This window comes from Cynocephalus volans, chromosome 3, assembly GCF_027409185.1.
Source record: "Cynocephalus volans isolate mCynVol1 chromosome 3, mCynVol1.pri, whole genome shotgun sequence".
NCBI classification, from domain to species: Eukaryota; Metazoa; Chordata; class Mammalia; order Dermoptera; family Cynocephalidae; genus Cynocephalus; species Cynocephalus volans.
The window spans coordinates 33,336,019-33,351,258 of NC_084462.1; the positions used below are offsets into that span (position 1 = coordinate 33,336,019).

The 15,240-nt window shown below is 40.8% G+C and overlaps 1 protein-coding gene across 5 annotated transcripts in view; it reads right to left on the reverse strand.

The window, feature by feature from the left end:
• LOC134372124 (S-adenosyl-L-methionine-dependent tRNA 4-demethylwyosine synthase TYW1) overlaps positions 1-15,240 on the reverse strand; it is a 216,539-nt gene that overhangs the window by 182,521 nt on the left and 18,778 nt on the right. For 4 of the 5 annotated variants that reach the window (XM_063089340.1, XM_063089338.1, XM_063089336.1 and 1 more), the window contains exon 7: positions 11,627-11,749. The exons of the other annotated variant lie outside the window; for it this stretch is intronic. In XM_063089340.1, the coding sequence (XP_062945410.1) occupies positions 11,627-11,749 (123 nt within the window). The remainder of the gene's footprint in view (positions 1-11,626; positions 11,750-15,240) is intronic. 5 annotated transcript variants of the gene reach the window in all.

Sequence of the window (15,240 nt, forward strand, 5' to 3'; positions counted from 1 at the left end):
GTTAACAGAGTTCTTAACTACACATTTCTGGATGGAACTGAAAAAATTTATAAACAAACATCAATCATTTATCCTTATCTATAACAAAAGTAATCAGTTGAATGCTAGGCATTTTATAGAAGTAAAAGGGCTCCTTCACTTGGGAGAGCATGGTGCTGGTAACACCAAGATCAAGAGTTTAGATTCCCATACTGGCCAGCTGCCAAAAAAAAAAAAAAAAAAAAAAAAAGGCTAGCGTTATTACTTTGTTAAAATATTTTAAAATAAAAGAAGGAATCCTTTGGCTTTTTTTTTTTAAATCTATTTCAGACCTAAAAGCAAAGGCGTGAGCTTGAAAAGGAAGTCTTGTGGTAGAACAAAATGAACTCACCCCAACCTTGAAAGCATTTAAATGTCTGAAGTAATTCCACAGCAGGTTACCGTGATTCCTCTACTAATATGCAAAAATTGATAGGAGGCGGCAATATTGTCCCTCGAAAGCCTGTCACCACACAACATCTCCAGCTTATTTGCCTACTCTAGATGCCATATAAATCCAAAACTGGACCATGACACTGGCCTCTGACCACTGTGCCCAGACCTCCACAGATGGCCTCTTTTGGTTTTAAACAAAAACTTCTGACCCCTATGAAATGAACATATTCCCAAGGATGGCCACAGAACACTGTCCAGGTCTCAGCACCAAGGAGAAGTTATCTATGATAAAGTGCAAATGTCGCCACTCCAGATTCAACCATAGAGGCTGTGACTGAAGGCCTTGAGCACTAGGACAAACAATATTTATCATTCCTTCCCTCTCAGGCAGTTTAGTCCTATCTTCTACATGCAGTAGTGACTTCATTTCTGAAAAGAAATGAGGAGGTTTATAACACTCCCAGAGGAAGTTTAATGCCCCATTCAAATTTTAATTCTAATCTCCTAGGTGCAGACGTTCACTTGCTGCCCAAAATGTAATGATGTAGCACCACACAGACCCATATATTTTTATGTACTTATTTATAGCTATTACATGGCCTAAGGAGAAATAAATGAAATTCCCAGAATCAGTCAGCCTTGATTCTTTCCCCTCCTGTACATCCCACGTAATGATGAGTGACCAAGTTCTAGGGTTTCAATTCCCAACACAGCAGTGCTTGTCCACGCCTTGGCTTCTCTTAAGGGACCACTACAATGTCCACACTAAAAAATCTCCCCGTCTCCACCTCTGCTTCCACCCTCCCCATCGCCACACCCACCACACTTGCCTTGAAGGAAAACTCTGCCTTCTCCAACTGCTGCTTCCTGGCATGCAGAAAGCAAAGCCAATTATATGCTAACCCCGTAAGCACTTAAGAAAATGACTATGAATAAAAGAAAGATTCTTTATAAATTGACAGAATTATATGAATCTAATGTAACAATAGGACTAAAACAGTACTATTTTTTTTAAGATATCATAGAATATTACCAAATTCATTTTCACACCATCATCCCAGAAATCACAGTACCACCCCAATTTTGCCTAAGATAAAAACAAGGCAATAAGACAATTTGTTAAAGATTTTAAGGTAAAATGCCACCTAGCTGAATAACTGCCAAACACCCGTTTTGCAACAAACAAGCCTCTTGTTATCAAAGACAGTTTTTCTGGGAAAGTCCTTCTGATTGTTTGTTTCACTGGTCCTTGCTTACTATCAGGTGATTCCCTTCCTTATCAGTACATATGGAAAACTGAATATAGAACCCCAGGTTCTCTAGAGGTCATTTTTCTATACAGTCAACCTGCCAGGTCCTGGAGCCATGCCAGCACAGGGTGGGCATTCAGTAAATGATGGCTGAATAAATGAGTAAAATGCCTCCAAACTACCAGACGGCTGTGTCTCGCCCCAGAAAAACAGACCCCACTTCCTTTAGTAACTGATTCTAGACCTGGCAACTTTCAATATTAAAACCTCTTCTTCTTGTATAACTAAAACCTCATGTCCTCAGATTCCTATTTATTTAATAAACAAATCCCCTACTGGAAAATCCTGGGGGCCTAGGCAGAGATCTGTTGCAGGGATGGAGTCAGAGAGCCTTCACTAGAGAAATGCCCAGCGGAAACATGGGGTCAAAGTTGCAGCAAAGAGTCTCCACCAGGGCCATGCCTAGTGGAGCCATGGGAGCAGGACTGCCATGGAAACCCCAGAACTGTAGAGTTACCAGTGTGCAATGCCAGCCTGGGTGAGCTGAGGGCTGAGCCCAGGAAAGCCATAGGGGTGGGGATGCCCAACAACTTGGGGGCCCAACACCCACACCATTGTGCAGAAGATAACAGAAATGGAGTTAAAGGAAATTATTCTTGAGCTCTAAGACTAAATGCCTGCCCTGCTGGGTTTCGAACTTGCTTTGGAATGAGAATATGTACTCTGTGCTTGTGCCACCATTGTATCTTGGAAGTAGATGACTTGTTCCAATTTTACAGATGAGACTTGAGACTTTGGGCCATTGAGTTGGTGCTGGAACAATTAAGTCAAGAGTTTGGGTCTATGAGGATGGAACAAATATATTTGTATGTAAGAAAGACATGAGTTTTGGGGGCCCAGGGGTAGAATGCTGTGGTTTGAATGTACCCCCAAAACTCACTGCAATGTGAACCCCATTGCAACAATGTTTTAAGAGGGTGGGAAATTAGACTATGGTATTTGAAAGGTGGGGCCCTTGGGAGGTGACTGGATTGTGAGGACTCTGCCCTCATGAATGGATTAATCCATTAACGGGTTAATGATAAGTAGGTCATCACAGGACTGACACTTGTGGCTTCACAAGGAGAGGAGGAAGCACATTAGAGAGCTCCTCCCCCTCCTTACCATGTGATGCCTCATATCACCACCGGACTCTGTAGAGTCCCCTGCCAGAAGGTGGCCCTCCCAGATGCAATCCTTTACCTTGGACTTTCCGGAGCCTCCAGAACTGTAAGAAGTAAATTCTGTTTCTTTATGAATTACACAGTGTCAGGTATTTTGTTACAAGCACAGAAACAGACTAGTGCACCTACAAACTACTCACTCTTCGAAACTCAGTTTTAAATGACCAATATTCATCAAGACTCAAGCTTTTTATATACAAGTTTTAAGGATGTTTTTGAACTCACAGTAAAGCAGTTTGCCCAGGTGAGTAAAGAGCTGTACTCTAACACAATGATTCTATTTTGTATAACCTAATCTAAGGAAGTAACTTCAGAACTCACTGTTGAGTGCCCCTGGCTGCACAGGCCATGGGTTAAAGAGATGTCAACTTTTGTTTCTATGAATTAAACACTCAGCGCCTTAAAAATAATTATGAGGGCCGAGCCCGTGGCGCACTCGGTAGAGTGCTGCGCTGGGAGTGCGGCGACGCTCCCGCCGCGGGTTCGGATCCTACATAGGAATGACCGGTGCACTCACTGGCTGAGTGCCGGTCACGAAAAAGACAAAAAAAATAAATAAATAAATAAATAATTATGAAACTCACTTCATGTTATTCCACCACAGTATCAAGGTAACATTATAATCAGAACTGGATATACTGAGATCCCTTCATAATTTAAATGGCTAGTAAACTGAAGTGTTTCTCTGGTGAGTAATTATCAAGTATTTACCATTTATTTCCAAAACTAATGATACTGATGTTACTCTCCATCTGCTTAAACAGAACATGATGTGGGGAGTATTCAGCAACATTTATTTACTGCAGGAAAAAAAAAAAGTAGCAATAGGCTTTACACTGACAAATCACAACATGAGAGAAACAGAAAATAAACCATCTAAGAATTGTCAGGCTCTTCCTGACCCCTTGCTCTCTAACCTCTAGATCTTCCCTTCTGAGTGCCACTTCACCCCTGCGGAGGCAGCAAAGGAGAGGGACACAAGAGATGAGCCCATCACTCACCAGCCATCTCACTAGGGACAAACTGCCTAACCTCTCTAAGCCCCAGTCACCTACCTGTGTCATGGTAAAATGGAGATGATAATAGTACAGGTATCTCAGGGCCATTGCAAGGATTGAATGGGATAATCAATGTGTAATTTGATTTCTTCCTAATACTTTGAACCTTCGCTGAAACTGTCTTCTTTCCCCAAAGCCCCCAACCCATTCTTCTATTCAGATCACACAGCATCCCACTGCCTTTAGGCCAAGGCTCAGACCTCCACTACAGGACATGAGAAGGCCTCCAGGGCCTGTCCTGTCTTCATTCTCTACTTCGTCTCTATACAAATCCCCACCCTACTCTGCTCTAGGTGTATCAAATGTCAAGAGTTCCCCAAATGTGCCATGCTCCCTAATACCCATCCCCTCCACTTTCCAACGTTCTATCTCCCTAACTTTCCAATGTTTCAAACTTTAGTGCTCTCGCTCTTAGAAATCACTCCATCCTTCCAATTCTCTTCACCCTAGAATACCTGTCTTAGATATTACTAGAGGGAGGGAGGCAGAACACCACTGTGCTGTTCTAGAAGGACCAAATCCATCCCATTTGAAGACATCATCTTACATAATAGTTAACAGTTATCAAGTACATACTATGTGATGGATGAACTGATTTAATCTTCATAACAAACTTACAGGGCAGATAATGTTATTTCCCATGTCACAAATGAGGAAACTGAGGCACTAAGGAGTGGAAAAAACAGACCCACAGATACCAAGCTGAGACGGCATGGCTCCATGAAGGTTAATGAACATTATTCAAGTAAAGGCCTTACAATTACAGTGCTCTGGCCCACCTCTGGAGCCAATGCTCACAAGCTCTAGAGCACACTGCCTCCCTCTACAGTAATGATGAAGGCAATTTAATGTGATGCATAACAACAACCACGCTGAATGCAGTTCAGGAATATGTGTGAACCAGCCCCAAAGAAAATGCCAAAAAAGAAAAAAAATGAAAAAGAAAGTCAAGCAGTAAAAACATCCGTCACTGAGTTTTGTATACAATATCCAATATGAAATGAAAATAAAACACATATTTGAAAACTCTGCTGTAATGTAATAATAATGAAAAACAAAAACTGGTGTCTTATTCTTATGTCGTACTAAAGTTGAAACAAATCCAAATTTTTCCCCTGATGATTTTACGAGAGATTTTTATGAGAAAGGTGAAATATCATAAACTGGCTACTTAAAGCTCATAGAATCATTTCATTTCAAAAATCATTTACAGGGGTGTCCAAAATTTTTATTAGTGCTTTCTCCAGTGCCCTCTAATGGCCATGAGATGAAAAAGCAAAGAAAAATACTCCCACAAACTATCATCCCAAACTCTTCACTACAAAGCTTTAAATAAAGCTTAACCTGGTGGAAAATCCAGAAATCTACCTAAATCAGCAACCTCATGTACCATTTTAAGACAGTTTCACCAATGAAAATGACTCCGATTTTTAATTAAACACTATAAAATTAAATATTTACTTTGACCCAGTATATCAATTTGTGGAAAGTATCACCTAAGCAAATATTTCATATGTTTTTAAGAAGTGAAAAAAAAGGTCTCAGACTGGTACTAATTATAACAGCAGAAAACTTGAAAACAGACCAGTGGCCAATGTGTAGAAAACATATAAGCAAACAAAATGCCTAAGCAAATTCATTTCTCCTCATTTTGAGGTCTGTTGGGCTTCTGAGATTATGAAGCATTTTCACAGAACTCTGTGAGGAAGGCAGGTTCTGCAGTCCGTGTTTCTCAAGCTGGGGAAGGTTAAACTGTACCCTTACATCACCAATCACCAAGTTACAAACTGGCTGGGTCAGGCCTTGAGCCCACATCCCACATACCTGTTCTGAATAGCTCCCCTCCCAGGGCTTCTAGAATACAAAAGCTACCAAAAATGACAAAGAGACATCAATGACAAATTAGAAGTATTAGAAAATAAGTTTTAAAATGCTGCAGCAAGGGAGTGATAGTAATTTTAAGTTCAGAAAATAATTTAGGATATTATAGTTTAGAATTTTACACTTATCAGAGTAGTTTTAGCTGTGACGCCAAATCACCCAATATAAAATGGATGAAAGGAAGTGTTTAATAAAGAATAAGACGTCTGGACTTTGTCCCCCAGCTCCTGGAAGGTAACCTCTAAACCCCTGGAAACTCTCAGTGGTAGGAGTATCTTTGTAATTTATGGGGGACAACATCTGATAGTTGATGCTAACAAGGTGTCTCAAGGTGGACCTCTAGGGCCATGTGGTATTAGCCCAAACTCCAGGGGGGGACAATGGGGGTACTAAATATTGAGTCAAACCACAAAGGCAATCAATCAATCAATCAATCATGCCTATGTAATAAAGCCCCAATAAAAACCCTGAACACCAAAGCATGTCTTCCTTTGGCTGATTTTCTATAACCTTTCTCTATGATGAATTGTGATGTAACCTTGAGTATAATAGTTTTCAGTGAGTTCTGTAAGTCTTTCTAGAAAATTACAAAACCTGAGGGTGGCTTAAGAACCCCAGCAAACTTGTAGTTGGTGTTCAAAGTAAGAGCAGTCTTGGGGATGGAACCCTGAGACCTTACAGTTCCTTCCAACTCCAGGTAGACAGGAAGAGATGATTAACATAAAAAAAGAAGGAAAGAAGGTAAATAGATCATAAACATTTGAAAATGTGTTCAATGTCGCTCAAAATTAAAGAAATGCAAATTAAAAAGAGATTACCATTCTTCATCTTTCAGATGGGCAAGATTTAAAAGATTAATAACACCTAAGGCTGGCCAAGTTAGCTCAGTTGGTTAGAGCATGGTGCTGGTAACACCAAGGTCAAGGGTTTAAGACCCCTGTACTGGCCAGCTGCCAAAAAAAAAAAAAAAAAGATAACACCTGGGGTATACAGAAATAGGCATTCCCATATCTCTTCTACACTATAAGCATAAGTAAAAAATTTTTTTCTTATAGGGCAGTTTAGAAATATCAAAACTATAAAATTCCCTTTGGCCAAGTAATACAATTTTAGAAATTTATTCTTCAGATAAATATATATCAGCCACAAAAAATATGAGCAAGAATGTTCATTACAGAAATTAGAAAACAACTAAATGTTAATCAACAAAAACCAAATAAATTATAAGACATAATTGTGGGCTACATAACCTTAAAATGAATTAATCTATATGACAGGACTAGAAAGCTGTCACGTTAAATGGAAAAAAAGCAGTCTGTAGACTAGGAGTACAAAATTATCCCACTTGTGTAGCAAAAAAACAAAATTATACCAAAATATTAGTGTATTTGTGAAGGCAGTAAAATACCTGGAAGATTACTGGCAAACTGCAAACTGGTGCTACCTGTGAAAAGTGAATTCAGGAAGAACGGGGCAGGGGACTGTAATCTTTAAAATTTTTTAACGTACACAAACAGGGCATTAAATTAAATAAAACTCCAAACACAGGGTCAGATCAAACTATAAATTTTCAAAAAAAATTTCTGAGAAACAGTTTCACAACTTTAAAAATGCCTCCTCACATCAATGATATGAAAAGCTGGAGAGAATGAAGATGACGAGAGAGGATGCAGAAGGTTTCTTTGGAGAATGTTGGAAGGTACTTTGAGGTCCCTCCACTCCCTCCAGTGGACAGAGGGTGGGGGAGGAGCCTGCCTCTTACCTTAAGCCACACAAGAGACCTTCCCAATGGGGTCCTCAAAGCAACTGCTATGTCCCTGTGCTCAGAGAGCCCACAGATTGATGCATGACTCCCGCCAGGAAATTCAGAAGCAAGGACTGGCTTAAGTTGCTTTAGCAAGTGAGGGTTGCTGCTGCGTAGGAATCAGCCTGCCCCTCCAGAATAAAGAACTCAGGAGTGTTCCCTTGATAGCAGCGTGGGGTGAAAGAGATCTTGGATCCCGACCCTGGGCAACCAGAGAGGAGTGCAGATGACAGACTTCAAAAGAGAGGAAGGCAGAGGCACCAGGCACAGCAGAAGGAGAAAGTGACGACCAAGAGTACACTTCTCAGAGTACATCTACTCAGTGCAAGGGACTCGCCGGGGAGATGGCCATGTAAAACGCTCCATGGTAACAGAGTCAACTTGAAACACCTACCAAGGAGAGCACAAAGTCATCTTATGACAGCACCAGTCAAATAAGAACCTTCCTACTTCTCTTTAGGTCCTGCCTCCCCCTGTCCGTTCTACAAATTCTAAGGAGATCCAAAACAGAAGCTAACAAAAATGCCAGGAAGTAAATGACAAAGAAGAGAGTTTTACCCTGGAATTAAATTGGAATCTTTGACTATTACATAGGAGTGGACATTCTACTGCCCAATTGAGGCTAGTGGGTGTCTTAAAGTGCCTATCAAACTTTATTAGCTAGCAATGACCAGAAAAGTCATCAAGTCTGCTACAGCTTGCCTCCAAAGACAGGCTGAGGCAGTTTACTGGGCCAGTTTAGAGAGACAGGGAGACTCAAAATAAACCAGCCTCTATGATAACTTCCCAAGAGTATTCTTGTTAAATACAAAAGTTATACCAGTATTCTTTACTTTTAAAAGCTTTTTTAATGATTTTTAAATATGGTTATAAAGACTATCTGGGAATATAAAATACATTTTTATAATAAAAGATTTAGGTGCATATGAAACAAAAATCAAAATAAGTATTCCAGGGCTGAGCCCGTGGTGCACTTGGGAGAGTGCGGCACTGGGAGCGCAGTGACGCTCCGCCGCAGGTTCGGATCCTATATAGGAATGGCCGGTGCACTCACTGGCTGAGTGCCGGTCACGAAAAAGACAAATAAATAAATAAATAAATAAGTATTCCAAATACTAACAATGATTTTTCTGGGGAAGCAGTTATTGATAAGTTTTCCCCAGTTCTCTCTTTTCTAAATTTTCTTTATTACAGGTATGTTAATGTAGTGAACAAATTTTTAACTAGACAAAAGTAAATAACTTCTTCAGTTTATTTCCCTAAAGTACCATTTATTACGTATGGGGCCATCCAGAGTAAAAACAGAGGGTCCTCGTGCTTTATGAAAGTAGTAAGTTCTTAAAGACCTTATATAATGCAAAACTATTCATTCACAATTAGTCATATCAAATATGGGAGATATTCCCATATGGCAATATCATAAATGGTTGATAATTCAGCTGATACTAGTTTTGTTTTGTTTGTAGTCCCTCCCCCACCCCATCCCACCCCCTGCAATGCTTTTTATTTCAAACCCTCATTAAAGTGAAGAGTAGCAAGCAGCAGTGAAGACCCATATCCCCTTTGCCAACATTCCCCACTTCTCCTCTGTGTGTACGTGCACACATGCATACACAAGTATGTGCATCACTAAATGGCTGTACCACCTGAAAGTATGTTGCAGACACCATGAAACTTCACCCTTAAACACTGCAGAATCCATCTCCTAAAAAAAGCACATTATCCTACATAACCACAAAACGATAACTTACAACTAAGAAAATTCAAAAAAATTCAACATTATCTGGGCCGAGCCCATGGCACACTCAGGAGAGTGCGGTGCTGGGAGCGCAGCAACGCTCCCGCCGTGGGTTCGGATCCTATATAGGAATGGCCGGTGCGCTCACTGGCTGAGTGTCGGTCACGAAAAAGACAAAAGACAAAAAAAAAAAAAAAAATTCAACATTATCTAATCAAAAGTCTTCTTCAGATTTATGCAAATGTCCAGACAATAGCCTTTTCTCTTTGACCAAGATCAAAGTTTACACAATGCATCTGGTTATGTTTCACTGTCTTTTTCAATCCTTGAAAGTTATCTCCCTCCATGTTTTACTGTTATTATTTATGATAGTCATACTTAGAGAGTCTCATAGACTGTCATTCTACATTTGTTTGATTGACATGATTAGAATCAGGATAAACATTTTTGACACAAAACTACATATGTTAGTTCTCCCCTTATCTACGGCTTCACTTCTCCAGTTTTAGTTAACTGCAGTCAACCGCAGTCCGAAAATAGTAAATGGAAAATTTCCCAAGCAAACAATTCATGAGTTTTAAATTGTACACCATTCTTGAGCAGCATGATGAAATCTCATGCTGCCCCACTCTGTCCCACCCACAATGTGAACCATTCCTTTGTAAAGCATATCCATGCTGGACTCGCCCGCTAGTCAGTTAGTAGCCATCTCAGTTCTCAGATCAAATGTCACAGTATCACAGGCTTGTGCTCAAGTCACCCTTATTTTACTTACTAATGGCCCCAAAGCACAAGAGTAGTGTTGCTGGTATACTGTTATAATTGTTCTATTTTATTAGTTATTGCTGTTAATCTCTTACTATGCCTAATTCATAAATTAAACCATATCATATATAGTGTATATATAGCTTGGTACCATCTGTGGTTTGAAGCATCCTTTAGGGACCTTGGAATCCGGATAAGGGGGGACGACTGTAGATGATATTGTGTGTGTCAAGAGGCACATAAGGCCAAGTTTTACTGCTAATGATGATGCTAAATTTGATTGCTTAGTACAGGTGGGATCACCTGTTCTCTCCATTTGTAAAGGCACATTTTTCCCTTTGTCATTAGTAGATAATCTGTGTGGAAGGAGGTTTCCACTCATCCATTTATTTTTGTCATTTCTAGGTGGTTTTGTTTCTGAGAGGATATTCTGAGACATTGTGTATATCTGTTCCCTAGAGACATTTCACCCAATCCTTGCTTAAATCAATTATTACACGAGGAATTACAAACAGGTGGTTTTCTGATTCTATCATGCCTTCTACATTCACTGTACTTACCGTCTGGAAACCTTGTCCTGTACTCCCACCCCTGCTTTGTTTCAGTAGCACAAGAATTGATTTTTTTTTTAATTTGATGTAAAACAATCCATTATGTTCATTAATCTTTTAAAAGTTTAAATTGTCCCTTCAAGTTAGCTCCTACATCCTTTCGATGTGCCTCCATCAGCCTCTGAGGACCCGCCTGTTCAATTCCTCTTACTACTCTCCCTTTGCCAATCAGCTATTTCTCCAAGGAGCCCTAGCTTCCTTCATGGAAAATGATATTTAGAAATCAAGGTCTGAGTGCTCAGTATTTTCATTATTTCTAGGTCTATGGCATAATAAAAAATATACCTGGTCTTTGACCCCAGTTCTTGGCACACACCTCCAGAAAAGTGTGGTGTTTCCTAAGTGGTAGAAGTGTCTTTGTTGTGATCATTAGATCACTGGGATCTACTGCACTGTCCATCCTCACACTCTTCTAATTACTGAGATGATCACAGCCTAGACCAACACCTCCTGGATTCCTAGGGCTGATCTCAACACCTGAAGGCCAGGCTGGCATCCTGCAGCCCCAGTGCCACACAGACCACCCAACAGGGAAGCAAACTCACACCAAGGTTCCCCCTAGGATCTCAGCAATACTAAATGTTACCATGCTATTCTTCCTCGTACAGCCCTGAAAAAAGCCTCTCTAACCATTCACCTTCTCTTCAGTCCTTGTCCTAAAATCTCCTGCTTATCCTCCTTCAAGCCCATTTTCACAGGGCTGAGAGGGAAGATTTTCAAAAAGTTCATGTAAAAATGGCAAAAAATTATAAAAGTCTCAAGACAGGAGCTAGAGAAATGAAACTGTCTTACTGTGGCTCAGATGGACTACATACCAATACAGAATGCTAAATGGTAACTAACTGCAGGATCCAAGTTCAAGATTTCCCAAAATACTAGTACCTTTTCTTTCTTCACGTGATCCATGATTGTGCCAAGATCCTCAACATCAACCACAGAATCTGGGCTCCAACGGTCCCCAGCACCAAACTCTTCCTCACTGGTGTTGTCACAGGGCTCGTCCTCCTGGAAGATAAGTGCTTCAGAACACACTGCTCAAAGCAGCAAATGCAGAGTTCTCTCACACTCCCTCCCACACTGAGAGTTCACACTCTTTAAACTTTTAATTCAAAAAAATCACCTTAGGTGTTTGGCATCAGACTGATCACTGTGAAAGGGAGTCACAGAGTGAGAACAACTGACACCTCCCTGCCCTCCCACGTGAAGACGAGGTGGGTGGGACTCGGGGAGGGAAGCCCGTGCTGGGCGGAAGTGCAGGAACACGACGTCGCTATGAAGGAAACTTTGTTGAGTATCTGCTATGTGCCCAGCACAGACTCTTCTCTATATACACACTCATTTAATCCTTAACTGCTTATGATGTAGATACCTTCAGCATCATCTTATAGATGGGAAATTAAGGGCTAGAGAAGTTAAGAAATCACAGCTAGCAAGTGACAGGTACAGGCAAAGCCTTCACACCTTTCTCCAATGAGATGCTAAGGCAGAATCAAAGTATAAACAGATTCTTAAGAAGTGAAGTAGTAGTTTGTTTTAAACAGCAGGCACTAACTAAATAACTCAAAAATTAATTCAAAGTTAAAAGAAACGATATTGATAACCTTCATGTGCTGGCCAATAGGCCCCAGAGTACAGCAGAGACACACCATACAGTCAGATGTCACTGATCAAGCATTCAATACAAAATAAAACAGCCCCTCTTCAAGGTCAGTCCTTGGCCTGCCCCTCACGATGTGACTATCATGGACGTTGTCACCATCTCTTACTCAAAACCAAGCCTGATCCTACAGAAGAGGGGCTGGGGCCAGCTCACTGTATCTTTTGTTTTGTCAATAAATGAGCAGTCTTCTTTGTCTTGCTTCCAGATGACAAAAACACTCTTTCCAGAAACAAACGTATGGAGGTGTTCATCAACCCGTCCCAGCCCAGCTTCAACAGAAATCTCTGACAGTTAACTCCACCCTCATCTCCCAGCCTCATTCCCAAACTATCAAGAACAGAGAGGAGAATACCACCTGAAACACACTTTCTAACAATCAGTCAGTTTGTTACATCTTCCAGTCCAGTGTTTCCAAATCAATGTGTCTAAACATTAGGTTCTCCTGACAAAATTATTTCCTACAATTATAACAAAAATCAGTAATGCCCATGTGTCCTGTGCTCCTACTTCCTCATTTCCAGTAAATTACAGTCTTAGACACAGAAGAGACATCAGCGATCATCTAGTCCAATCTCCCCATCTTATCCTACATCAGAGGTCAGTAACTTTTTCTGTAAAGGCCCAAATAATTAATATTTCTGACCTTGCAAGAGATACAACCTGCATCTCAATTATGCAACTCTGCCACTCTAACATGAAGGCAGCTACGACAATACATAAATGAAAAAGAATGGCTGTGCTCCCAACACCTTTATTTAAAAAAACAGGCAGCAGGCTGGGTTGGCCAATGAACCAGTGTGCTGACCCCTGTCTTAGACTCTCCTCTAGACATTCTACTCAGAACCTCAGAGTTTCTGGCAGAAAGTCATGTCAGGGATTTACTTCCTCCCAAAAGAACCCACTTCATTTTCACATAAAACCTAATCACAACTGCTACTAACTTGGGTCTATGACCTTCCAAAACGTCACAGTTCTCTTTGACAAACACTAAATACATTTCATGGTAGGGACTAGGGCTAGAAAATCAGTGTAACACATTCCCCTAGTCCTCAGAAAGATTCAAATCCAGCAACAGACACACACACATACACACACACATATACTGTAGAGTAGTAATGCTTTCATGAAAAGGTTTAGGAAAACAAAAAGAAGCCATGTAGCCTGGCTCAAAAACCATGGGAGGTTGCCCAAGTGGGATGACACCTGGCCTAGCCAGGGAAAGATCAGGGGAAAGCTGGTGGAGATGGACAAGCAAAGGCACTTAGGCAAGTGGCAGGAGGCACGCTGCAGCTATAAGCAATTCAGAAATGACCAGTAGATAAAGAGTAAGGCAGACATCACAGGGAGAAAATGCTACAGAGGAAGACACAGGCCAGACCACATATGTCCTGGAGGGAGAGGATGGGAAGCTTCTAAAGTGGTCTAAACAAAGAAATAATATAGATCTGCATTTCAATAGCTCACTCCACTGGGAAAACAGAATATAACATAAGAGACACGAGACTGCAGATTAGGATAACCAAACAACTTACTGTAATACTCTAGGGAAGAAAAGATGCTGGCCTAAACTAAAGAGCAACAGGAGAGCAGATGATCAGATGTTCAAACTCATTTGTCATTACTTTGAATGTTGGATGGGGAACAGATTGGAGAAGGCAGAGAGTAGTGTCCTATAGTAGTCTAGTTAAGAAATATGGCTTGATCTTGCAGGTTAGCAACAGATATGGAGGGAAATGGATGAATTTGAGATATTTTAGGCCAGAGGTCAGCAAACTATGGTCCACCAGCCAAATCCAGCCAGCCTCAAGCCAAACCTCAACAGGACCATTCATTTACTATTCGTTGTCTATGGCTATTTTCTTAAAACACTGGCATTGTTGATAGTTGCAACAGAAACCATAAGGCCCTCAAAGAGGGAAATATTTACTAGCTAGCCCTTTACAGAAAAAGTTTGCTGGCCTCTATTTCAGACTTACTGGGGAACTAAATGCAAGAAATCCAAGCATGGCTCTTAGGGGCTAGGCAGTTTACTCAGCTGGTTAGAGCGCAGCCTTATAACACCATGGTCACAGGTTCAGACTCCTGTACCAGCCATCCACCAAAAACAAAAAAGAAAACAAAAGAAAAGCATGGCTCTTAGGTTTCTTTTTTTAAGCAACTGAGATAGTGGTAATGTTCACTAAGATGAAAACACAAGGGAGGAATAGACTGGGAGAGTGAAAATAAAGAGCTCTATTTTGGATTTGTAAAGTATGCGATGTCTTAGACACACAAGCACAAATTTTGAAGAGGATTCAGGGTGGAACTCAGAGCTGGAAATACAAATGTGGGAATAAGGGGCACACAGACAGTGTTTAAAGCCGTGAAACTAAATGAGATCATCCACGAAGAAAGCAGCAACACAGAAATAACGGAGCACCAAACACGAATCACTCCAACATTTAGAGGCTGAATAAACACGATCCCAAGTAAAAAGGGAGAAAATCATGGGTATGATGTCATGAAAGTGAAGAGGAGAGTGATTCAAACGAGGAAGCAGCTGCATCCAGTGCTGTGGAGAAGTCAAGCAGGTGAGGAGAACCACCTGCCAGGCTTCACAACATGAAGTCCCCCAGACATGGAAAAGAGCAGCCTCAGCAGGGTCAGAGCCAAACTGGAGTGTATAAGAGTTAACTGGGACTTTGGTTACCAGCCATACGGCAGATTCGACACCTTATCCAACTCTCCTGCAGAAAACAACCAAAACTGAAGAATAAAAATATTTTTAAAGCACAATTTTAAATGCATCACCAAGTTGGCAAAAATGTCAAAATCCAAAGAAGCCAAATATGAACTA